At 43.5% G+C, this 26,705-nt stretch overlaps 1 protein-coding gene across 3 annotated transcripts in view; it reads right to left on the reverse strand.

Annotated features, from left to right (window-relative positions):
- SLC25A13 (solute carrier family 25 member 13) overlaps positions 1 to 26,705 on the reverse strand; it is a 230,810-nt gene that overhangs the window by 81,097 nt on the left and 123,008 nt on the right. For 2 of the 3 annotated variants that reach the window (XM_004007743.6, XM_060414491.1), the window contains exons 5-10: positions 25,703 to 25,842; positions 7,527 to 7,673; positions 5,036 to 5,174; positions 3,941 to 4,034; positions 3,646 to 3,730; positions 200 to 287 (exon numbers count right to left, since the gene is read on the reverse strand). In XM_004007743.6, coding sequence (XP_004007792.1) covers positions 200 to 287; positions 3,646 to 3,730; positions 3,941 to 4,034; positions 5,036 to 5,174; positions 7,527 to 7,673; positions 25,703 to 25,842 — 693 coding nt within the window. The remainder of the gene's footprint in view (positions 1 to 199; positions 288 to 3,645; positions 3,731 to 3,940; positions 4,035 to 5,035; positions 5,175 to 7,526; positions 7,674 to 25,702; positions 25,843 to 26,705) is intronic. The other variant, XM_012176365.5, reaches the window with a different exon arrangement.

The raw sequence follows: 26,705 nt of genomic DNA on the forward strand, positions 1-26,705 counted from the left end.
TTACTTCTAAGTCCCTGATCAAATGCAGGTACGAAGGAAAATTTCCCTTTGCTGTTATCCCATCACATAGATACAGATTTGGTAACTAGCTTGGGAAAAGACCAGAGAAGGTTGTTTCCTTCGATATTTCAAAGTGGAAAAAATCAGAGGAAAAACAGGAATAATAACAATGAACAATCTGCCCTCATCCATGACTCACCTCCAGCAATAGAACCGAGACCAAACCTGTAGGCTGACTCTGCAATCTGCAAGAGAACTGGCCGAGATGAATCAACTGATGCCTTCTTCTTTGCGTGCACAGGAATTGCAGAGTGGGAAGACAGGAGACGGAAAGGAAATCGAAACAAAAATGAGCACGCTATTTTACTTTTAAATTACAACTGCGTTCTTAAACTCATGATACAGCTAAAATGTCAAAAAGGAAGAAGGTATGGTTAGATTTTTGTAAATTCTTGTTAATAAAAGCAATTATTGCCATCAATTTTTAAAATCAAGTTTCAGTATAATGAAAGACACTACTGTGTCCCGCAAAATGTTATGAATATGAACTCATCTTCAAATGTTCAATTCTCATTAGTGATCAAAGAGATACAAATTGAAAACCACTAATGAGACATCATTCTTCAACAAATTGTCAAACTGGTAGGTTTGGGGAGTTTTGTCTGTTTTTAATGGCAATGCCCAACCTGGCAGAAGATGACAAAAAACAGGGCTTCTCAAATCTGCCATTTAATCAAGTATAAACTGAAGGGAAATTTGGCAATACACCCTGAACACTTAAAATGTACAAATGCTTAAATTGACCCTGCAATTCTATTTCTAAAAAGTTAGGCTAGAAAATAATCATCTATATAAACAAGGATCAAGCTACAATAATAATAAAAAGCAGTACTGTTTAAAAAAAAAAAAGCAGTACCATTTTAAGAGCAAAACCTCTGAGAATACCCAAAGGTCCAATAACGGAGGACTGGTTAAAAATAATGCTATAGCTCTAAAACAAAATTGCATGTCATTAAAAAACAATACTGTGAAAAATATTTCATGTTCAGAAAAAGTGTACATACAGTATTATAAAGAAAAAACAGGCTAAAAAAACAATATGGTGCGTAGACAGGTATTTATTATCTATTTCTCTCTGCCTTTTAAACTGTTTGGAATGTTTCATGATTATCTTTTTAAAACCAGTGTTGAAGACTGTGTGTGAATATGCTGTGCTTTTCATTAAAATTATTTTGGTATGTATATGCATATAAAAATAACACTAGTGTTTTGGCTATCACATCACCCAGAGACACTCAGCTGTTTATAGTGGCTACAACTAAGCGGTTATATTACAGGTGATCTGATATTTTCTCTTTTTTGTCCATCTCTTCTAAATTCACACTTCAGGCCAGTCAGTTGTTGTATTATTATCAGTGTTCTTTTGACCTACTATTCTTACGGTGTTTTTGATGTCAGAACATTTCAGAGTATTTTACTCCTCTGTCTACATAAATAAAACAGTAATTTTATGTCACACAGAGCTGTCACGCGAGGGTGGCATATAGTTAGTGCTTAATAAATACCTGTTGAGTGAATAAATACATTCAATAAAATGTGTTTTTTCATAAGCCATGATAATTAAGATTGGTGAACAATGAAAATAATTACCCACCCCAACTACCAACCCACTGAATTTTAGTTGCTGTCAGTGGAGCAATTCTAATACAATGAGATAATTTGGAATCTCCTTCAAAGTGAACTGAAAATAGCTTTATGCAGAAATACGCATTTTTAAGAAAGTAAAACATTTCTTCTGCAAATTCCATGGGGTGCTTCCAAGGGTACCCCCGTATAGACGGATGGCCTCCATCTATATCTATTATGCATAGTAACTTCATTTTGACAGCTGCATCGGTAAGAAAGGCACTGCTTTATGTACACAGATATAAACTGGCAATACAAAAAAAGGTTCTGGCATCAAAACAATGAGTGAAAATACTTTGAAAACAATGGGTTGATACCTACCACTATCACTAATTCATCTAAAGACAAACAAAACCCCAGACTTTCAGATAACTTTTCTGAAGCTAGAAGTGGGGCATCCTCACAAAACGAATACTAGAAAAGATTCCTCTTCCCACACTCCTCTCTCGAGGAGAAGAGTTAGCTCCCTAGCCTGGCAGGCGGGTGACCTCTGTTGCTTGAGTCTGCCAATGTTGTCAGGCCCACCAGGGTTCACATAAGTAAAGAATATTCCAGGCAAGGCCCCAGTGAATTGCTCTGAACCTCCAAGCAGCAGCCAATCATTTCCTGCTGTAAACCTCATCAATCTCATCCAACCCTTTCATGGACAGGATCAGTAAGCACCCACCATCAGAAACTTGCTAAAGCTGCAGAGGGCATAGAGGAGAAATTGTGGGGTACCACTGTCACAGGAGAACAGGGGGAATCTTTTTTTTTTAACTCTCTTTTTCTTAATCCCCCAATTTCTACAGGAGTTAGTAGCACAAAGGCAAAGAGATAATCATCTGGTAAGTCGTGTTTAAAAATCATAGGGAGGGGAGAGTGGGGCTGTGACCCCCTCTCCGTGTGATTCCACACTCCTCCCTCCTGCACTCGGGGAAATCGGCTTCCTCTTTTAACAGCGACCAGCTGGTTTTCCAGAGGTGCCTAGCGAGGGTTTGCTGCGTGCACGCCTACCACGCTGCACACAGAACCCGCCGCTGCCATCGGGTGGGAAAGAGCTGAAAGGAGGGCGTCCTGGCTCCAGGCCTGCCCGTCCTAAAAATGCAGCCCGCATCAACCCATTGTGGTCAAACTGGCGTCTCAGTACAGACCCGGAGCTCCCAGCCAAAAACTGTTAAGTCTCACAGGATTCGGAGATGGCTTTGCCTTAAAGGAGGTATTTTTCTGAAACGACGATGCTCGTCTGTGAGGGGATTTATTTTACAAACATCGTGGAAGCACAACAGACGCTCTGAAGGCTTTTATTCTCTAATCCCGATCTATAGAAAGTCGAGCAAGAGTTAAGCGTAAGGAGGTCCCAAGTCTTAGGTTTCTGACTCCCACAACTTCAAGAGATTGGTTTCTGTTAACCATAAAATAAAATTTAGCATTCCTCAAATTGTTTCCACATAACTTATGAATCCTTTCACAAAGAAAATAGGTCTAAAAGCCTTCAAACTATGACTCCAGACTAAACAAAATTATCTCATTTTGATATTCAGAAAAACGGCAGGCATGGCAGTCAGCGGTGCCCTGCCGGAGCGCCTCTCTGCGAGGCAGAGCCGGCCCTCATGTCTCGACATGATGCTGGGACGTGACACCCAAAGGGGGCTGTGGCCCCAGCTCTGCCAGCATGAGGCTGAGGGAAGCAGGAAAGATAAAGATCTTCCTCCTCTTTGGGGAGGGTGAGGCTTCCCATGCAGCTAAGAAGTCATCCCATCTTCTGCAGAAGAGAGCAAATGCCAGTTATCTGTTACTTAGAACATTTCTAAGTAAGTACTCTTTCCAGCCTTCTGAAATGGCCTGGTTTTCTTTTTTGGTGCAAAACAGAGAAATAGTAGGTCAGGAACCAGTGCCGAAAAGGCAAGTGCAAGTGAAAAGGGGCTGTGGGGCCTTATCAAGGCAACACCGGGAAGCATGTGTGACCCTTCTGCCCACCTGCCTCTGGGCTTCAGCCAAGTTGAAGGGCAGAGTCCCCTCCTCCAGAGGAGCAATCCGTTCAATGTCGGCCAAGGTCATGCGTCTAGAACGAAAAGCAAACAAACGTAAGCAACAGCAAAACACAAATTAAAATTTAAGGTATGGAATTTTAAAATGTTCCTTTTCTTGTTTCCCACATTTCAGAGTCACCTTTAATTTGGTTTCTTTTTCTCCAGGCTTGCTGCCCTCCCCCTACTCCCACCTCCCAACCTCCCTTTATTAAGCTAATTAAAAGAAAAAAAGGCCAACTTACCCCCGTGGCTCATACAAATCTGCTAACTGAAACAAGATGTCAACTTCCATGGGTGTAACCTGACCAAATTTCTGAGCTGCCAGAACAAACTCCTCTGTATGGAAAAAGAGTTAAAAGGGAAAGATTCAAGAAGGAGTAGCCACTAAACGCAGCATTAACTCAAGGCACTGGAATGAGCGAACATCACCAAACTTTATTATTAACAGTCACAGAATTCAAGTCAATCCAAATAGGGTAGGAATTTTTGCAGTTCTTTCATTCGTCTGGAAAGAGTGTGCAGAATGCTTGCTCTAATAGTGACTTTAAAAGGTTGGTGTCACCTGGAGGCTTTGAATAAATGACACAGGGAGCCATTCAAATTGTAAGTCAAGGAGAACCAGGAAGGAGATATGAAATTCCATACACATAGGTCCCAGGATATCATATTAATGAAGCTGTGGAATTCCAAAGGGAACTCTTGTTTGTTTGTTTTTTTTAAATCCCATTAAAATGCTGATATCTTGATCAAAGATTGTCGATCAACACACACTGTCAGCAGTCTAAGTTTTAAGAATTCCTTGTGTACTTTCGAGGGTCATTCTAGAGGACGTCAGTTTAGTTTAGGTTTTATTAAGATTTGAAAATATTTCAGAAACTTTGGGGGCTTCCCAGATGGCACTAGTGATCAAGAACTCGCTTACCAATGCAGGCAGACTTAGGAGACACGGGTTTGATCCCTGGGTAGGAAGGATCCCCTGGAGGAGGAAATAGCAACCCACTCCGGTACTGCTGCCTGGAGAATCCCATGGACAGAGGAGCCTGGTGGGCTACGACCCACAGCATTAGAGAGTGGGACATGACTGATGAGACGTAGCGCACACGCAAGACACTTTACATGGTTCCCTCATTCAAAGAAAGCCTTGGATTTATTTACAATGTGCTGAAGATTGTTTCATTTGTTTCAAAGAGTGGAGAACACACAAGTACCAAATGGTCAATCAGATAGAAAACTAGGGATAGAAAACTCTGTAACATCAACTTTCGGTTGTCTTCTTCCCTCTAATAATACTTCACCAAGATACCTGCCGGCAAGAATTCAGATTTAGTGGCACTCACCCTTGGTCACCTCTACGTCTTTCCTGTTGCCAGCCAGAGTGCTGTAGATCTTTCTAATGAGTTCCATGTTGTTCAGGAGCGAGTTAAATCCATTAAAATAGGAGAAACTAACTTGATGCGATGTGGTACCTCCAGCAGCCTCAAGTAAGTTGAAAATAAGAGCGGGGGCGGGGGGGGAGAAGAAAAATAAACAAAGGATTTATAGAATGAAGAAGATTCAGAAGTACGTATATCAAATGCTAGTTTGGGAAGTAATCAAAAAAGCATGTATAGCAAAAAGTGGCCAGAAGTATTTTTCTTTCACATTAAAAGAAAAAAAAAAAAAAGCTATAAATGATTTTTAGAAGTAACTGCAACTAATCACGACCAGAACTTGTACTCTCCACACACAGGTCCTAGAAAACTAAATAAATACACATGTAGGATTATAACAACAGGACCAGTAGTAATTTACAGAGTTCAAATTTCCATTGGAAATGTTTTATAAGTTTGTTTATTTCATCTAATGAGCAATTCGTAAAAGCTTAGACATGCAAAACTGTATTATACACAGGCCCACATGTGTATACTTAAGCATTCAGAACTGTTATACCAACACAACATGCTGTGAAAAGTGGCTAATCTAACACTAATATCATGATTTGTCATGTTACTTCTAAGTAGTAATAAATAATCATTTAAGTACATACTTTGTATTGGTAGGATTTCCAGCAAACAAGCACATTATGATAAAATTATGAGATGTCATATGCTTTGATGGGGGTTAAGACTGGCCAGGACTCTTGATAATCAGAATTTGTAAGAAACCATATTTCTTCACGGGATAAGGGAAACAGACAGCACGTCCATTATAAATGGAACTTCAGTTTGGGGTTTCAAATTCTATCCTTCCCTAACAAGGCAAAATATTTTTATTAGGAAAGCACTTCTTTATAAGGTAACAACCACATAAATCTTCACTTCGTAAACGTTTGAAATAGCTGACATGAGAGTTTAGATTGGGCTAGGGAAGGGACGGACCAAGAAAAGGAGCTAGCGTGCCAGAGTGGGAAGGCCTTATTAGAACACCGTTATCTTCAAAAAGAGGGACCAGTGAAAATGAAGAGGAAAAATGAAAAGCTACTCTGAGTTCTCACTTAAGGTAAGCATTATGGGAAACTCAGATGACGGTGAAACACTCAAAAAGTCCTCTCCCCAGGATTAACACAAGAAGAGTTACCACTGCACATGGGTCCCAAATCTAGGGGCTCATCACAATTATCTGAGAAGCTCTGGAAATTAGGTAAGAGGACTTCCCTGGTGGTCCAGGGTTAAGAATCTGCCTGCCAGTGCCGGCGTCACAGGTTCAGTCCCTAGTCCAGGCAGATCGCACGTGCCACAGGGCAACTAAGCCCAGGTGCCACAGCTACTGAGCTCAGGTGCCCGGAGCCTGTGCTCCACACGAGATGCCACTGCGACCAGGGAGCAGCCCGGCTCACAGCAACTGGAGAAAACGCATGCACAGCAATGAAGACCCAGCGCAGGCAAAAATGAGCAACTAAATAAAGCTTAAAAAATTTAAAGGAAAAGAAATCTGGTCACCACTGTGGATGGTGGATCAGGAGGCCCAGGAAAGACCTCAGAATATGCACTTTTAATAGCAATCCGTGATGATTCTTAAGCTCCGTGATCAAGGCTTGGGAACCACCACCATGGAATGTTCCAGGACACCCTCAGGGCCCATGAGAAGCTCAACAGAGGACAGCAGAGACCTGCCCGCCACATGGGCCGCTGTTGCCTCAACACACGGGGCACGAGTGACAGAACCCAAGGCTTAGAGTTGCTCTTCTGCCGACTCCTCAAATATATCTATGCACACTTTTTTTTTTAACACCTTTTCTTGGAGAACTTGTAAAAGTGAAGACAAGCATTTGACATATCTCAAAATATAAAGCAAACCAATATGAATTATATAGCTGTTTTTCCTTTTTTAAAAAAAAAAAAGCCCAGTTAATACATTTCTTTAAGATATTTCATACTATCCAGCTAACAAATTAAGACACCCACTAACACTGACAAAGCACTTCCTGTAACTTTGGTAATGGATGCAATACCATTGAGCAAAGAAGAAACCGTCAGTGCTTAAACAGAAAAACACTCTACATAATTTATAAGACTTGTTCTTACAATTCCTTATCTCCTGAGCTTATGCCAGATAGAATAAATTATTTCATTAGGGCAAATTACAACTTGGGGGGGGGAGACATAAACTGGGAGATTGGAATTGATACAGACACACGACTATACATAAAAGAGATAATAACGACCTACTGCACAGCATAGGGAATGCTACTCAATATTCTATAATGACCTCTATGGGAACAGACTCTTACAAAGAGTTGATACACAAATACGTAGAGCTGATCACCTCGGCTGTATACCTGAAATGAGGACAACACTGTAAATTAAAGTATACTCCACCAAAAATTAAAAAGCACCGCCCCCTACTTACTGCCACTAAACATTCTTCCACAAAAGGCGTGAGGACGTGAGGGCGAATGGTGACCATGATGTCCCGGAAGTCGATGGCTGTGACTTTCCCAGTCCTGGCACTGTCCCTCTGAACAAAGGCTTGCTTTGCATGTTCCAGCTGTATCTCCTGCAAATAAAGAAGGTGAATGTACACGTCTGGCTGCATTCCTTTGCTGTTCACCTGAAACTATCATAATACTGGCTTCCCTGGTGGCTCAGACGGTAAAGAATCCACCTGCAGTGCAGAAGTCCAGGGTTCGATCCCTGGGTCAGGAAGATCCCCTGGAGGAGGAAAGAGCAACCCACTCCAGTATTCCTGCCTGGAGAATTCCATGGATGGGCTACATCCAGCCCACGAGGTTGCGACAGGGCAACTAACACACACACCACAACACTGCTAATTAGCTATAACCCGATACACACTAAAAAGCTTAAAGTTTGGAAGAAAAAAAAAACGGTGAAATTATTTGTATTTCTCAGTTACTATAAATGACATGTATGGATGTGAGAGTTGGACTGTGAAGAAAGCTGAGCACCAAAGAATTGATGCTTTTGAACTGTGGTGTTGGAGAAGACTCTTGAGAGTCCCTTGGACTGCAAGGAGATCCAACCAGTCCATTCTGAAGGAGATCAGTCCTGGGTGTTCTTTGGAAGGAAAGATGCTAAAGCTGAAACTCCAGTACTTTGGGCATCTCATGCGAAGAGTTGACTCATTGGAAAAGACTCTGATGCTGGGAAGGATTGGGGGCAGGAGGAGAAGGGGACGACCGAGGATGAGATGGCTGGATGGCATCACCGACTCGATGGACATGAGTTTGGGTAAACTCCAGGAGCTGGTGATGGATAGGGAGGCCTGCTGCTGCTGCTGCTGCTAAGTCGCTTCAGTCGTGTCCGACTCTGTGCGACCCCATAGACGGCAGCCCACTAGGCTCCTCTGTCCCTGGGATTCTCCAGGCAAGAATACTGGAGTGGGTTGCCTTTTCCTTCTCCAATGCATGAAAGTGAAAGGTGAAAGTGAAGTCGTCCAGTCGTGCCCAACTCTTAGCGACCCCGTGGACTGCACCCTATCAGGCTCCTCCGTCCATGGGATTTTCCAGGCAAGACTACTGGAGTGGGTTGCCATTGGCATGCTGCAATTCATGGGGTCGCAAAGAGTTGGACACAACTGAGCGACTGAACTGAACTGATAAATGACTGTTCAATTTCAAATCAGGGTGAAGAAACAGATATTATATCTTGAATTACTGAGCCCCACACTTGTTCAATAGCACCCCCAAGTTATTGTCTCCTTCCAAAGAGGAAACTTTGCTCAGACTGGTGAATATGTCTTGAGAAAGTACATCCCCCCCCTTAAATCTCTTACCCAAAGAAACCAAATCACTTCTGTTCGAGTCCAAAGACACGAGGGAAATAAAAACTAGAATGAGGCTTGCTAGGCTCAAAGAGGGCTTCCTTGGTGGCTCAGATGGTAAAGAATCTGCCTGCAATGCATGAGACCTGGGTTCGGTTCCTAGATTGGGAAGATCCCCTGGAGGAGGCCAGGGCCAACCCACTGTAGTACTCTTGCCTGGAGAATCCCCATGGACAGAGGGGCCTGGAGGGCTACAGTCCATGGGCTCACAAAGAGTTGAACACGACTGAGCAACTAAGCACAGAACAGCACACACACAATGATCCGGCCAAACCCTGCTTGGGTGATGCAAATGATCAAAGGAAAACCAGCTAAAAGGATGTTAACCTCTCTCCAAAGAAGAGAGAAAAATTCTTAATGGTAACTTGGTTCACAAACACGGGATGTAGCAACAGATTGAAAAGGGTGGTTCTGCTCCAGAAGGCGCTATTCCTCTACGTTACTGGTGCCTGGGCGTGGGTGAAGCCTTCGTTACATGGGCTTTTCTGAGCATTCCTCTCCTCTCTCCACCAGATACTGCAGCCCCTTTCCAAGGCCATGGCAATCAAGAATGTCTTCAGGGAGGTCCTTACGTCCTAATTGAGGACCAATGCCCTAGAATTAGGAATTGGATGGTATGTGGGTCAGAGATGGCCAAACTGTGGCAGTGTCGCTGGGACGTATCTTTTAATTCGTATGATCTATGGATGAAGAGCCCAATCTTAAGATCTCTTTTGATATTTCTGGAGATAAGTGTGCACACACAATAAAACACAGCCTCCCATCAGAACCCAGCATGTGCCACGTAGGAGGTGTATTCATTCTGTGAGACTCTTCCTCACAACACTCTGCCCATTTCCCAAATGGGCCGTTGGAGTGAGATCTCATCTCGATGAAATGAAAAGGCATCATGGATGAGGGTTTTGAGGACCTTAAACTGTTTCAAGTTTAATAAGCTTTGTTAGATGATATTGAGGAGTTAATAAATACTGAAAATGATAGAAGCTGGAGTGAGAACATGGCAGGTCATGATTCCCTTACCTTTACTTCTGTGCAGTTTGAAAGTGTCTACAATAAAACCTTTTTAAAGACAAAATAACAATAAGAACCAGAGTTCTAATTCTATGGAAAAGCCTCTTTTCAGTTATACCATCTGCCAGTGCTGGCCAGGCCCATCCCTGCTGGAACTCTTGCCTGGGACCTAACCTTCCTAGTGCCTCTTCCACTCACTCCTTAAATGGGAGGCACCAATCAGCCCTCTGTCCTTGGGTCCTGAATCAACTCTCCTCTGCAAAGAACTCCCCTCCCTAGGTCTTCTTTTAAGACCGCTCACGGGTCTGGATTCCCAGATCCAAGTCTCTCACTCCCATCTTCTGCACCAGATTTCCTGACAGCTTACAGAATCTCCCCATGGGGGATCTTGTAAAGGCCATAAAATTCCACGTCACTCAACATGCTGTTGGGTGCCCCCCACCTAGCCCTCAAATGTGGTCTCTCTCCTGTGTTCCAGACTTCATTATTAGCATCTTGTTTTCCTGGTCATCTACCCTGGAAACCGGTCATTTTCAATTCTCCAAGCTTCTTTCCCTCAGAGTAAACCAGTTACTAAATTAAGTCACTTAGACGTTTGAAAGTTCACTCCAATGCATCTTTTCCTTTTCATTCCTGACACCACGCATGCAAGCCCTCCTCAGAACACGGCTCAATGGCCACCGTGAGCCCAACTTTCAGTCCAGCATGCTCTCTGATCTCTGCATGCCCCTCGCACACATCATCAGCTGCCTTTAAGCATCTCAAACCCGACTCCCACCACCCTTGCCCTAACCCGTCCATCATAATGATCTGTCTCCAAAGCAAGACTCTTGAGACACTACAAGGCGTTACTCTCAGCCTGGTCTCCAGTACCCAGGCCCAGCCCAGCCAGACCTTCCACACACCCAGGCCTTTGTCCATCCTCTTTCCTCCGCCTGGTGCAGACTGTAGCCTACTTCTCTAGCTCCCGAAATCCTCCAACTTGCTGGCTCAAATGCCACCACTTAGGTAACTATAACCAGGCCTCCTAACTGAAAATAACTGATCTGATCACGTGGTCTCCTGAGTGGCCATCAATTATAAGACTTTGTCTTATTCCATCCTACATTATAATCAGTTGTTTGCAATGCTGTCTTTCCCCCACCTTCCTGTGCCCTGCTCATCCTCCTTCGCAGCATGGGCAGAATGCTTTAGATATAGTAGGCACTCAATAAACCACAGACGTATCATCAGTGATATGAAATTGTATAAAACCAATTGAGTGAAGAAATTACAATGTATTGAACAAAAAGGGGTCCTCTGTACAAGTGTCTCCAATTTATGAGGAAGGCTGGAACCAACTGTTAAACACCCTGTAGTGAAAAATGACCACAGTATGTATTCAATTGGAAGTAAATGAACAGAGCCTTTGAATTGCCAGACCCACTGCTAAAACTATCGTAAGCCAAGATTGCTCTCGACCATACCAGAACGTGTGTTCAGTTATTTACCACTTTCCCTACTTTATAACTAAAGTAGTCTTGGGGATCCTCAGATCATTATACCCCAAACAGTATCGCTTTCCCTGGCCATTTCCCCTCCTCAGAGAGCAGGAAGCCACCACACTGAGACCGACCTGTCTGAAATGTTGCGCTGGGAAGCGGACACCCACCTGGGGGCTGATGCTCCCATTACAGGATGGGGTGCACTGGTAACGCGGATGAACACCGTCACCATGCACTTTGGTACTCGATTAATTGTAAGCGGCAGGGACCCCGCAATCACTGGGGAAGAAAGCACTTTCAGCCCTAACGAAGAACTTGAGAATGCATTTCCAACAGTTCTTAGGAGACTGGGAACACTATATATTCCATGAAAAACGTGAAGGCAGATCATGCAGTTCTCTATTAATAGCAGGAAATAGTAAAAACGTTGAGCTATGTGTTTCCCTAAATTTAAAAGTAGCTTCTGAAGATGGGGCCCGCCTTCTGAAGAACACCTGTTTGTGTCATGACTGTTTCTTGCTCTAGGTAAGGAAATGAAAACTATTACCTCAAACAATAAAACAGAGACAGTAACAGCATTTCATGAGCATGCATCACCCACCAGACTGTTCTAAAGTACTCTGCAGTACCACTCATTTAATGTTCACAGCAACCCTACGATTTAGGAACCACTATTAACCTTACTGCAGCAGATGAGGAAACAGAGGTCTCACTGACAGGAGGCAGCAAAGCTGGCCTTTAAGCCCAGGCGGCCCCACTGCCCTGACCTTGCTCCTCACACCACACTAGACTGCATGGGAGCCTGGACGGCGCTGCTCTCAGGAACTGGATTACAAAATACTCGTGACACTTAGGAGAGGATGAGCTTTCAATTTGCTTTTAAATTATTCTCAGGCTCTAGATTTTTCTGTTGCCAACTTTCATGAGAAAACAAGATAATTTCCGAAAGCTTTTCATTAAGGCAAAAATGCTTGCAATTGCCACAACTGTCTTCCTAACAACAGCAGAGAACCTGGAAGAGAGAAACCACATCTACAAGGCCTTCTCCCGGCCGTGCACACAAGCAGAAGACTGAGGAGGACAAAGACAGTAAGGAGGCCTGGGGGAGCAAAGACAGGGCCTCTATAAATACTGAATTCAAGAATGAATGACTTTTGAAACAAAGCCAGGCTCGCTACTTTTGGCAGAGGAACTTCTAAGTTCTCCTCTGACACCTCTACAGCTGATTAAGGAAAATGTAGTCCTATTCTGTGAGGGCTGGACATATCTGAATCCAGAAGGGTAAGGCTGTGACGGAAAGCTTTTGGGATGCATGGTGTGCAAAGCATGGGTAGCTACTGGTCATTTCCAAATGAAAGGGGCCAGAATGGATTAACTCGTCCTGTGTGTGGGAGAGGGGAGAACAATGGGAGAAGCAATAGTTACATTCAAATATTTAACAGTCTAAAGGACTACCAGGTAAAAAGAAGCTAGACTGCCTCTCTGTTTTTTACGAAAGAAAATCAGTGGAGAGAAAATAGAGGGATCAGGTTTTGGCACAAAGCATAGAGGTATTTAGCCTACACAACTATTCAGCAATGAAATGGGCTACCTTGCAAAACAGCAGGTTCCCAGTCACTGGAAATATCTGTTCAACTACCGGCTGAGAAACACATGTCAAGGAATTTATTTTAATTTAGCTTTATTTCATACAGGTGGTTGTGGAAGCAAGATGTTATGATGATAAAAATCTTAAATCTGGGACCGGAATGGGCAGAGCTCAAGTCTCAGTTGTGGCGCTCCAAGTTGGCAGGGCTTAGGGAGTCGTGTTTGAATCTTAGAATGAAATACCCAGCAACACCGTGCCGTACAGGGTGGTAAAAACTAGACGTCATGTGCAATAGGCACTTCATAAAAAGGAGCATTAATTTTGGTCAAAGTGAATGTATTTAAAAACCTCTCCAATCCTTTCCAATATAAGTACTTTGGAGTCTTTCAAAAAATCCCTAGTAAGGAACAGTAGTACTGCTAAATTATTCTGAACCAGCAAGAGGGACAGAGAGATGAAATCCAGTTAGGGCAGAGGGTGACAGAAACAGCTGAAGGCCTGAACACTTCCTCCAGGCTGGGGACTCTGTCAAGAACTCCAGAGATGGTATTTCATTCAAGTTTCACAATAATCCTGTAAAGTAATAACATCTTCATCTCCCAGAGGCACCTGAAGCTCATGGAGGTTAAGTTACTAGTCCAAAGTCACACAGTGAGGAGGAAGCCAGGCTTCGCTCTCTACATCAAGGTATTATCAGATTCCAAAACTGAGATTTTAACCACTAACTTACACTGCCTTGGGCAAAACCTTAAGTAAGGGGATCATAAGTGATGTGGACAGATAACTAGAAAAGAGATTTTTAAGGAAAGTTTGGGTGGTGATTCATATCTAAAAATGGAACAAGAGTTTCTAAACGAATTCTCACCTTGGAGAATGGGGGTATTTGCCACAAAAGAAAATGCTTCAGGGGAAAGAAATGAGGTTGTTGACCATGAGGGAGAAACCTGGAGTGAGATGAGCTTAAGTTATACACAAAAGTTAAGCAGAAACCAAAAAACGTCAGAGGCGTGTGTGGAAGTATAAATCTGGGAAATGCAGACAACAGAATTTTAGAAGAAAAATGCCTGCAAGAGACCATGAACGTGAACGTGAAGTCGCTCAGTCATGTCCGACTCTTCGCGACCCCATGGACTGTAGCCTACCAGGCTCCTCTGTCCATGGGATTTTCCAGGCAAGAGTACTGGAGTGGATTGCCATTTCTTCTCCAAGGGATCTTCCCAACCCAGGGGTCGAACCCGGGTCTCCCACATCGTAGACAGACGCTTTACCGTCTGAGCCACCAGGGAAGTCCCCAAGAGACCATGTTTACCATTATTCAGTGTAGGTTATACTGAATGTGTAGGGACAGTTGCATTTTCCTACTTCATCATCTCAATAGCCTTCTAAGGTGGGGCTGCCCATCACCTCCATTTTGTAGCTGGAAAAATAAAGGAAAGGGCAGCTGAGGGTCATATGACACTAAGGGTGAGGCTGGATGTGCAGCGGGGTGGTCTGGCTCCAGAGCCATATTCTTAACCTTCACGGACTTCCTGTTCCTTTTAAGGGAAGGCCTGCCAAAAACCAGAAGGAAAAGAAAAAAAAAAGTTGTACCAATGGATGAGATCATCCTAGGATACACAGAAAGAGTGGGCAGGTGACAGAAACAGAACCGATACCTACAGGAGTACAGACGATAAATCTGAGGGGCCTGAGACCCTGTGGAAAACCCAGAGAGCCGGGGGGAAGATGGCTCTACGGAGAATGAGGGCTCTTATCAGTAACAGGCCACGGGGCGCTTCCTAAACGCTGCTGCTGGAGCCAGGAAGGACTGTGCAGAGAAAGGGGGCTCCTTCATCTAAGGCCAGGGCGCCGCACCAGCACACAGCTGGGCCGCAGCCTCTAAGGCGGTCCCACCCCTGCGCGTGAAAGGAGTCCCCCAGTTTCTTTACATTTCCAAGTGAACTATTTTCTGTCCCCTCTCTTCTGGGGCATAATGATTAATGGACTCGCCTTCTCCTCTAGCAGCTTCCAGCACCTTCAACACAACCATTCAGAATGCTATAGGAAGGGGGTTAAAAAATCAAACTCTTCAAAACTGCTAGCTGTACAGAAATACACATATATAGGGGTTACACCACTTTCGGTTTAACATTCATGCTTCTTCTAAAAGTTCAGGCCTGTCATTTCCTTAATAATTTCCAATTTTCAATTGGGTATATTTTGAATGCAGAAATGTTCTCTACTTCTATTCAGACACATAAGTTTGTGCTTCAACCTCAACAATGTATCAGGAACCAAAGAAGGTGGGGGGGGGGGTGGTACAAAAAAAGACCCCTTTTCATTTTTTGTGTTTTGTACAGTTTTGAAATTAAAAATAAATATCTAAAACTTTAATAAAAACAGGGACTATCAACATGGATTTGTATCAAATTTATACTTTTATAATTTAAAAAACTCCTTTTGAAAGTGGTGGTTTAAGAATTCTGAGGAAAATGCAGGTTAATTATTTATGAAAATGAGGAATAAAAAGGTGTAAAGAAGGTTTGCTTACAAAATATGGTATCCTATTTTGCTCTATTTCAAATAAATTGTATATTACATCAAGTATCAGGACCTGTACCATTTAATATGTTAAGTATCATTTTCATAATCCTGTGCTAACTTAGAGGAAGAAAATTCTAGTTAAAATAAAAATCCATATATTTTTAAACTGAATCAAAAAGAGAATCTGGCGCTGGAGCAGGCAGAGAAAGCAGTTGTTCCCATCGCAACATTTTTCTGTGCTGCCCACATTCAGCCTAAGCAGTCAGACTTCCAGAGCTTGGGGTGAAATTTTATCCCCATTTCACTGGGTGGGGGCTCTAATTTTAAAAGTTGTCTTAAAAAATTAAAATTAAAAAAGGGTCTTAAGAAGCAGTAATTATTTGGCATGTAGCATGTGGAACCGCCCACACAGCAACACCTTGGCGGCAACCAAATACAGAGCTTTTCCATCTCAATTTCCTGGCTCTCCTGATTCAACGTTAAACTTCACAGTAGGTAACAGCTGTATGGTGTGTTCATTTTCACCAGGATGTTACTGTAAAAGCTTGTACAACAGGCCACTGCACAGAACAGCAAGCTGACAAACACCATGGACACCACAGCACAATGAACTCTGATTTCCTGTGCCCAGAGAGCAGGAAGTGCAGAGTGAATGAGACGAGTCCCGCATGGAAATCTCCAAGTGACCAGGCTTTTCCCACACCTCTTATCACCCACTGCCAAACCGGCAGTGGCTGCTATTTGGACACAAAACATGATCTCATCTCTTAGAAAAGCTGAGAGCAAAACGACATGAGCGACACCTTTACCATTATTTCATCTCGGATCATCCAGGGGCGCTGTATTTATGAAGCAGGACCAAAGGCGTATGGCAGATCCCATCTGGTCCAACTTAAAATCAACATAAAGAGCACATGCGTGTTAAAAATGCAAATATAATCATGGTCTCTGGCTACTTAAGATCCATGGTCTAGATATTTTAGTTAATACAGATGGCAAGCTGGGAGAGCCAGGGGAGGCACACACGGCTTGGGTTACTCAATCCCAAGCAAGGACTTGGGTAGCGGTTCACTAACTGGTTGAAACAATCGTGGCTTCAGCAAGTCCTACTTACAAAGCATTATTTTTTGTTAACACCTGAAATGCTCTTTCAGTTCCAAAGCTTGAGAACTTGATGTTGCCGAGGTTGAAGGTTATGTTTCTTTTGTTTGGTGATGTTAAGAGTAGCAGCAGGGGGAACAATTTCTTGTTTTAACAAGATAGCCTATTGTGTTGAAAGTTTTGCCTTAAACTAGTATACACTGGGGCTTCCCTGGTGGCTCAGATAGTAAAGCATCTGTCTGCAATGCAGGAGAAGGAAATGGCAGCCCACTCCAGTATTCTTGCCTGGAGAATCCCATGGACGGTGGAGCCTGGTAGGCTACTGTCCACGGGGTCGCAGAGGCGGACACGACTGAGCGACTTCACTTATGTATACACTGACATACACAGTCGCAAACCTGTGATGAAAAACATCTGATTAGGAGCAGTGAAACCCTGGCCTCAAGAAGGATTTGGGAGCTGCCTACTTCCAGAACTCTGCTCTCTAGGACCAAAATGCCCATTTTGCACAAAAGACTTGGGTTGATCTGTATGCCGTGCCGACCCATAAGCCAAAATACTGGTCAATTTGATTTAACAAAGAACCAAAATTGTTCAGTTGTGTTATTTGCATGAATATACTTTGGCATCTCACAAAGTTATCTTGGGGCTTACATGATCTGAAGACAAAAGCTTTGAGGAATATGAATGGCTGATCTGAGACACAAGACACAGCTCTGAACCCTAGGTTCTAGTCCTGGCTCCACCAACTATGATTCACCTCTCCTGGGGTCACCATTCTTCTGACAAAAGGAGGACCTGAATAAAGTTATGACAAAACACTCATACCCTCATGATGAAGGCTTTCTGTTGGGTCAGGTAACTTCATGCCCAAACTCTATTTGATGAGACAACATTAGAATTATTAGCCCCACTCTCTCCCGAGTCAGCTATCCCATTTCTTGGCTAACGAATGGAATCCTGACACTAATATCTGGTCTCTCTACCAATTTAGAGCACTGCTAATTTCTGAATGAGTCCTCTTCCTACAGCAAGAGGAGGAAGGCCTCTAGAAACAAAGAAATGTCCTGTCTCCGTGAAATGAAGGAAAGAGAATTTTCTTGGAAATGCCCAGGTCTGTGGGGCCATCAGTAGGGCATCTATGAGATTCTAACTCCAAGGAACTGATGATGAGGTGGAAACAACTCAACCGCACACAAGTCACTGGAGATTATGTGCAAAGCGCTCCTAACAGCCCTTCATCCACATGCTCTCCGTCCCTGTCCCCGCTGCCCCCAACCTCAGTAAATCACCACCGTCCGTCCACTTGCCCAAAGCCTAAAATACAGGAGAGAACTACAAGTTACGCATATGCGTACCTGTCCACATCCTAACAAATCACCAAGCCTGGCCAGGTCCATCCCTTTAATTTTTCTTGAAACCCATCTTCTTCAGCTCGTCACTGTTCCCAGCTGTTACACTGGAAAGTGGCCAGCTGGTCTCCCTCTCTCCATCACAGGACTCTCCACTTCATTTTCCACACAACAGCCAGAGTGATCCTTCTGAAACATCAACCTCGTCATCTCTGCCTCTCTGAGCTCCCCATCAATCTTCGGATGAGACCTGAACACCAGATTCTGTGCTTTTAAATGGTCAGGGTTTGTCATCTAGATCAGCGTTTCTCAGTGTGTGGCCCTCAGACCAACTGGGACATCACAATTCAGGATGCTTGTCTGAAAGGCAACTTCTTAGGCCCTATCCAGACTTACTGAATCAAATTTTGTGGGGACAGATGGGCCCAGGGTGCAGCCTTTTAAAATAATCACTTCAGAAAAAAATTCACATAAAATTTGAAAACACTGCTAGAGATTTAGGAAACTTAAAACCAACTTGTGTTCCACCTGTCTCATCTTGAACAAAATCGGAAAACTCCATGCTTCTATGTGCTCATCTTTCATACAGAAACAGCAGCCCCTCAACACCTAAAGTGACTGTAAAGACCAACAAAAGCCAAAGCACTTGCCAAGCTGGAAAATGCTATAGGAGAAGTAGTTAACAGGCAATAGCCTTCTAGTCAACAAGTATTTCACAGCAGGGAGCAATCCAAGATACTCGGAGACAGGAGCCGTTAGAAACTCCTATGCGCAGATTATTTTTAAACTGTAATTCAGTTCAGTTCAGTTACTGACTCTGTGACCTCATGAAGCGCAGCACGCCAGGCCTCCCTGTCCATCACCAGCTGCCAGAGTCTACTCAAACTCATGTCCATTGAGTCAGTGATGCCATCCAGCCATCTCATCCTCTGTCGCCCCCTCCTCCTAGCCTCAGTCTTTCCCAGCATCAAGGTCTTTTCATATGAGTCAGCTCTTCGCATCAGGTGGCCAAAGTATTGGAGTTTCAGCTTCAGCATCAGTCCTTCCAATGAACACCTAGGACTGGTCTCCTTTAGGATGGACTGGTTGGATCTCCTTGCAGTCCAAGGGACCCTCAAGAGTGTCCTCCAACACCACAGTTCAAAAGCATCAAATCTTCTGCACTCAGCTTTCTTTATAGTCCAACTCTCACATCCATACATGACTACTGGAAAAACCACAGCCTTGACTAGATGGACCTTTGTTGACAAAGTAATGTCTCTGCTTTTTAATATGCTGTCTAGGTTGGTCATAACTTTCCTTTCAAGGAGCAAGCATCTTTTACTTTCATGGCTGCAATCACCATCTGCAGTGATTTTGGAGCCCCCCAAAATAAAGTCAGCCACTGTTTCCACTGTTTCCCCATCTATTTGCCATGAAGTGATGGGACCAGATGTCATGATCTTAGTTTTCTGAATGTTTATCTTTAAGCCAACTTTTTCACTCTCCTCATTCACTTTCATCAAGAGGCTTAGTTTTTCTTCACTTTCTGCCATAAGGGTGGTGTCATCTGCATATCTGAGGTTATTGATATTAAATATATACACATGATTATAAAACACTATCAAAAAATAACTGGAGGGGAATTCCATGGCAGTCCAGCGGGTAGGACTATGGCCAGGGCCCAGGTTCAATCCCTGGTCGGGGAACAAAGGTCCCACAAGCTGTGCAGTGAGGCCAAGAAAAGAAAAAAGTGACTGGAAACAACAGTAACACGCACCCTACTATGGCCTTATCATCATATCTGGCAACTGTTGGGCAGGGATCAAGAATTCTAAATGTCCAATAATGCATGACTGTACATCCCCATTAAGAGACACGGCCCCTCCAGGAACCGAAGCTGACTTCACAGCACAGCCCTGGAGACAGTGCAGTGGAGTCTAAGTAGTCATGGCACCGTATTGTTTGATTCCTCACACATCTGTGATCTTATGGAAGAAGTTAAGCTCCAGAACAGCTGTTCTGCACTCTTTGGGGATATTCCTTTGGTAACCTTACGAAAGTCATGAGCATTTCCCAAAAACAGCATCTGAAAATGCAAAATTTTACCCTAGAGTCTGTTTATTCTTTTGCATATAATAGGGGAGAATGATCATAACCTCTCAGGATACTGGGGATGCTACTGTCAGAAACAGAATATTTTAAAAAGCACTTTGTAAATTACAAACATTGTTACTATTATTCCTTTTTTTTTTTTTTTTTTCTGAGTGACTGTCACTGCCGACTCTACAGAATTATTTGGCAGAGAAGCTTAAGGGCCTTCCTTTCACTCTGTGCTCACAGTTGCCTACAACTCCCATCCAGTAAGAAAGGCGGTAATGGATTTCAGGAGATACATCTTCAAAGAAAACATACAAGTGGCAACAGGCATATGAAAAGATGCTCAGTCACACATGAGATACTGCTAAGAGACTCTAAGGTAAAGGCCTAGTCTCCTCATCTGTAAAATGAGGCTGTTAACTACCTTAGACTGGTATCCGGACCTTTAATTTTGTACTTTGGATGGCTGTTATAACCAGACTCTGAAACTATTGGTTTCGAATTGACACCTGCCTCAAGGGTTTATGCTACAAAGCTTCAAGGATTTTTGTTATAGAAGAGCACCTTCCTAGGGTATACATTGTATATCTGCTTGCAATTGCGCCTTTTGAGCTGTCAGGCAGAAACACACAGGAATGATGCCCAGACTCGTACACTGTGTCCCGAAAGTTGTCATTCCCTCCGCACCTCTGAGTCTTTTGCACAAAGCCTCTTGACAAATCCTACATCCCCAGCAAGTATTTCTTGAGTTGGGTGGATTGCTCCATGCAAGTAACAATCACAGAAATACTCCCAAACAAGATATTCTATGCTAATATCATTTATGAACAGGAATTCCATCAGGCACAGGATACAAAAATTCCTCTGAACTGGTTTCTAAATATACTGCTTTCAGTATATTAAAAAGCCACTTTTCAACTCAGAATCATAAAATTACAGCTTTGCCCGAAGAGCTGAGAGGGAAGAGATGTTGGAAATGTATATAGACTATTCTAAAATCCACACATATATACCCATATATAAAACTACATTCATGGGCTTCCCCGTGTTTCAGGGGTTAGGGATCCACTTTATGATTCAGGGGACACAGGTTCAATCCCTGGGCTGGGAAGATCCCGCATACCATGGAGCAACTAAGCCCGTGTTCCACGTCTGCTGAAGCCTGCACACCTTGAGCCGCTGCTCCATAACAAGAGAAGCCAGGGCAATGAGAAGCCGGCACGCTGCACTGGACTGGAGTCCCTGCTCACTGCAGCCAGAGAAAGCCCACACAGCAACGAAGACCCAGCGCAGCCAAAAATAAATAAAACTGTCTTCACATTCACACGCACACACCATCACTCATGCAGTTAACTAGAGATGATAGAACCAGGCATAAAAAACCAGCAGCAGTGGGTGCCACAGTCTCAAGGATGGTGGCAGGGCTGTACCCATTATCCCTTCTGAAATCCTTCCCTGTCTTGAGGAACAGGACTAGGTAGCAGGCTTTGCATCTCTGCTACTTGCTTCAATGCTATCATTTAGATACAAAGTACAAATGAGGCTTTGTACTTTGTATCTAAATGATACAAAAAAAAGACTGAAGGCAGGAGGAGAAGGGGATGACAGAGGATGAGATGGTTGGATGGCCTCACCATCCATGAATTTGAGCAAGCTCTGGGAGTTGGTGATGGACAGGGAAGCCTAGCGTGCTGCAGTCCATGGGGTCGCAAAGAGTTGGACACAACTGTGCGACTGAACTGAACAAACAAGGCCAATTTAGTTCAAAGTTTCTCAAACTGATTCACCCCTTTATGACAGAAAACAGCATGCCAGCTCAGCATGCAACCCATGCCCGTGACCAGCACCTCCTCAGACAATGCCTGGACAAGCATGTGGACACATGGAGCCCTCACAGCCACATGGCGGCCTGTAACAAACACACACCTGCTCCCGCATGCTGAAATATTTTTTAAATGAAGGGGGAAGGTAACTGACCTCGCAGAGAACAGCACTGTCCACCGAGCACAAACAGGAGCACTTATATGAGCACAGGGAACACACCAGAGTATGGGGCTGCGTTAGCTGAAACCAATCCAAGCCACCCACCGTCTAGGACCTCCAGGCTCCTTGAAGCCACAAGCGCGTCTCAGCTGACCCCACAGTTGCTCCTCTTCCTCCTCAGGTGACAAGCGGGGACATGCACGGTGGCAGTTCTTTCAAGACCCGGGCACAGCCAGGGAGCTGGTGCCTGTGTTTCTATAACCTGCCCCAGAGCAGAAAGGCAGGCATCATGCTTAACACAGCAAGAGCCCTAAAGGCCACTGACATCTTTAAGAAGTTCCCTTAATCCAGAAAACAGTCCAAAAGGACAATTAAAGTGTTTAAAGTTGAGGTCATTCAGAAAAGACTTCAAAGAAAGCATCTGAGTGGGGGCAGTGGGAGAGAGACCCAACGGCAGACGTCAAAACTGGTAATACACTGGCATTTATATCAAGTCTATCATGACACACACATCAATTCTTTGAAATCTGGGCCTGGAGTGGAATCAAAAGCAAGGCCCAAATTATCTACCTAAACCATCTTAACCTAGTCAAAGTTTAGCACTTGTAATCTTGCTATGAAGTCAAAATCATCCCATGAAGGGCACCGAGGGATGAATGCATTCACCATTACAGAGAGAATGGAGTCGGACACGAGTGAATGCCTGCAAGCTGCAGCTGGAAACCTAGTCAGTAACCCCTGAGTCATCTCATCTCTGCCTCTGGCTCGTCTGTATCTCGAGGAAGGCCCAGAAGAATCTGGGTGGCTTATAGTTGACTCATGAGTCCACATAATTGATATCTGCTTAAAGGGAAAGGTGATCATCCTTACTACTGCTAACATCCCATTAAGCCTAAAAGTTAATTAGGCTGTATTCCATAAAGTCAATTGGAGGCATTTGTCTCAATAGCATTATCACATTTATTCCTCATCAAAACGAACACCACCTCCTACTGCGCATGATGTCTTGTGTAAACAACAGCACAAACCTAACTCACAGGCCATCTCCACCTGAGTTACGTAAGCAGGTTTATGTTGACACAGAACTGCAACCAGGAATTCATAGATATTAACACGTTTTTTAAAAAAATACAAAGGCATGTATTTAATAAATCTTGTTTTATATTTTCAGAGGCTGGGAAAATAAAAGCCAACTAAAAACTGTAATAAATTCTATATATCATAATGATGTGTGTGAAAGTCAAAAAGAGAAGGCATCTATGAAAGCCAGCCAGTTATAAATGCTGGCACCTAAGAATGGAGCCCACAAAATGCTCACTGAATGGTTACAGGGCACAGCACATGTGCGCCCTCGGGCCCTCCCCCTCCACCCAACAGCTGTGCTTCAAACCACTCCTCAGGGTTCCGGCAAGGTCTCAGGCACACAGGGAACAGGCATCATGAAGCCCACTGCCATACCCACTGCTAACGTTACTAATAACAGAAGAGAAGGTGGCTTGAGGAGGTGGATGGGGCGGTGGCCGGGATGAAAAGATGATGGAAAGTAAGAGAGCGGTAAACCTAAAGGAAAAAAAACCAATAAGCCATGACAATGTCATATACAACATGAGGGTTATGGTCAACACTGTAATAACTGTTACTACATGTAACTATGTTACTAGACGTATCATGGTGGCCATTTCATAATGTATGCAAATGTCAAACCACTACCAGTTCAGTTCAGTTCAGTTGCTCAGTTGTGTCCGACTCTTTCAGATCCCATGAATCGCAGCACGCCAGGACTCCCTGTCCATCACCAACTCCCAGAGTTCACTCAGACTCACGTCCATCGAGTCGGTGATGCCATCCAGCCATCTCATCCTCGGTCGTCCCCTTCTCCTCCTGCCCCCAATCCCTCCCAGCATCAGAGTCTTTTCCAATGAGTCAACACTTCACATCAGGTGGCCAAAGTACTGGAGTTTCAGCTTTAGCATCAGTCCTTCCAAAGAAATCCCAGGCTGATCTCCTTCAGAAAGGACTGGTTGGATGTCCTTGCAGTCCAAGGGACTCTCAAGAGTCTTCTCCAACACCACAGTTCAAAAGCATCAATTCTTCGACGCTCAGCCTTCTTCACAGTCCAACTCTCACATCCATACATGACCACTGAAAAATCATAGCCTTGACTAGACGGATCTTAGTCAGCAAAGTAATGTCTCTGCTTTTCAATATGCTATCTAGGTTGGTCATAACTTTCCTTCCAAGGAGTAAGCGTCTTTTAATTTCATGGTTGCAGTCACCATCTGCAGTGATTTTGGAGCCCCCAGAAATAAAGTCTGACACTGTGTCCACTGTTTCCCCATCTATTTTATACAGTACATCTAAAACTAACATAACACTGTACATTAACTACACTTCAATTAAAAAAAGAAAAAGATGATCTCCTTGGCAAATTTTTCCTGAGGACCCAGAATTAAAACACAGCAAACCAATTCTTTTAAACATTATGTCAATATTTAATAATATATAAATAAAATCAAATTGTTAGAGAAACAAATGCATAAAAATCTGAAAGAGTGGTTTATCACGTAGACCTACATATTAGACAGATATTGATCTCCAGTGACTAAACAGTATCAGAATAACACCATCTTACGCTTTGGGAGGAAAACTAAATGGTGGTCATATTTTGTTACGAGTCTTCTGTTGGCGTCATCAATGGCCCAGTGAAAGCACCCCAAAGGGGGAAGTGAAGAGCGGAGGAAGGAGGGACTGGACCGAGGGGCATGCCAGAAATGCAGACAACTGCCACAGAGCTGAATGCCAGTATGGATAGCATGTGCCCTGAACAGTGTTTCTCACACTTGGCCGCACAACAGAAGTGCCTCAAAAGACTCCAAGCGCCAGGCAGGCCCTCTCTGCCCTTCACCATAGACACAAACACACACCCGACACACAGAGTCTAATCTCTAGAGGTGGGGGACCAAAACAAGAATAGTTTCAAAAACTCCCCAGGTGATTCCAATATGCAGGCAAGTTTTAGATCCAATGTCTTATCTATAAAAGGCTAATAATTCTACAGTTAGATGCTGATGATGACATCTGTCCATTTCTCAAGGGATAACAAAATTATTAGTAAGCAGTCGTGGAACCAGTCATAAGCCAAGAAGTCAAACTCGCCTGCCAGTGCAGAGGTAACAGATGTGAGTTCAGTCCCTGGGTGGGGAAGATCCCCTGGAGTAGGAAATAGCAACCCACTGCAGTATTCTTGCCTGGAGAATTCCACGGACAGAAGAGCCTGGCAGGCTACAGTCCATAGGGTTGCAAAGAGACACCCCTGAGTGACTTAGCACGGACACAGTAGTGGAACCAGTCATAAGCCCAGAGTTCAGGTTCTAATTCGCCCCTCTTAATGTACATAACCTTTCAGCAGATCACTTAATTTCCGGGGTCCTCAGAGTGTATTCCATTAAGCATGAAATGGTTCTACAGAGTGTGTCAGAGCCTGTTCAACCCTATAGTTTCTACGTACTAATGAAGAAATACTTCCGAATAGGATGGTTTGGCCAGGGTTAGCAAATTTGGATTAGGATCCTAGTTTTATTTATTCATCCATTCTTTTTAACTTTTTACAAGAGCTGGACTCACCAGTAAAAACTGAGTGAATTCTGCGTAGGTCAGGTGTCTTTTTCTTTCTTTTCCAAAGTGTAGTTGCACAAATTCTGAATCCCAGTTAAATGGAATATGTTGATGGATTGTCGTCTGTCCGAAAACTTGCTTAACATCCTCTGAAGAAAGAAAAAGAAAAGCTGATTACAACAAAGCAGATTAAAACAAAGCAAATCAGGTACTTCCTTCTAAAACCTGTTATTAAATGCATATTGCTACGCTCTTTATATAAAAAGGAACTCCACTTTAAAAACGCAGGTTTTAAAGTCACGGCAGAAATAGACGTAGGAGTCTGACGGAGTAGAAGGAAACAATCCCATCCAATAAAACAGAAAAAATCAAGAGGTCACCCAAACACAAAAAGGCCTGAAGGCAGCAGCAGGCCAGCATTAATCAGCCAAGTCTCGTATCATCATCTGTTCAGTTTCAACAAATATTATTTTCTAGGCACAGAAAGTATAAATCAGTCTTCAGTGGCAGGAAGCTCACACATTCATAAAGACACACTGAGAACGCAATACAACTCTTAAATGTAGCCCTCCTTATCAAGCCGTTAAAATGTTTTTGAGGACTTGGAAATGAGATATAAACCTTCAAGCATATATTCAACAGTGCTAAGACTTTAAAGAGTTTTAAAACATTCCACTGTTCACCAGGCCACACTTGAAGGCAATGGGGAAACGAGCCAACAGTCCAATCCTTTAACTTTATCCTGAACACTCTGACTTGACACATACTGATTCTCCCCCTCTTTTTACCCTCTACTATGGGGTTTTCCCAGTAGCTCAGACCGTAAAGAATCTGTGTGCAATGCAGGAGACCCAGGGTCCATCCCTGGGTCGGGAGAAGGAAATGGCAACCTATTCCATCCAATATTTTTGCCTGGAGAATTCCATGGACAGAAGAGCCTGGTGGGCTATAATCCATGGGGTAGCAAAGAATTAGACAGAACTGAGCAACTAATACTTATAAATAAAAAAAA

The sequence above is a fragment of the Ovis aries genome, chromosome 4 (assembly GCF_016772045.2).
Source record: "Ovis aries strain OAR_USU_Benz2616 breed Rambouillet chromosome 4, ARS-UI_Ramb_v3.0, whole genome shotgun sequence".
In the NCBI taxonomy this organism is placed as follows: Eukaryota; Metazoa; Chordata; class Mammalia; order Artiodactyla; family Bovidae; genus Ovis; species Ovis aries.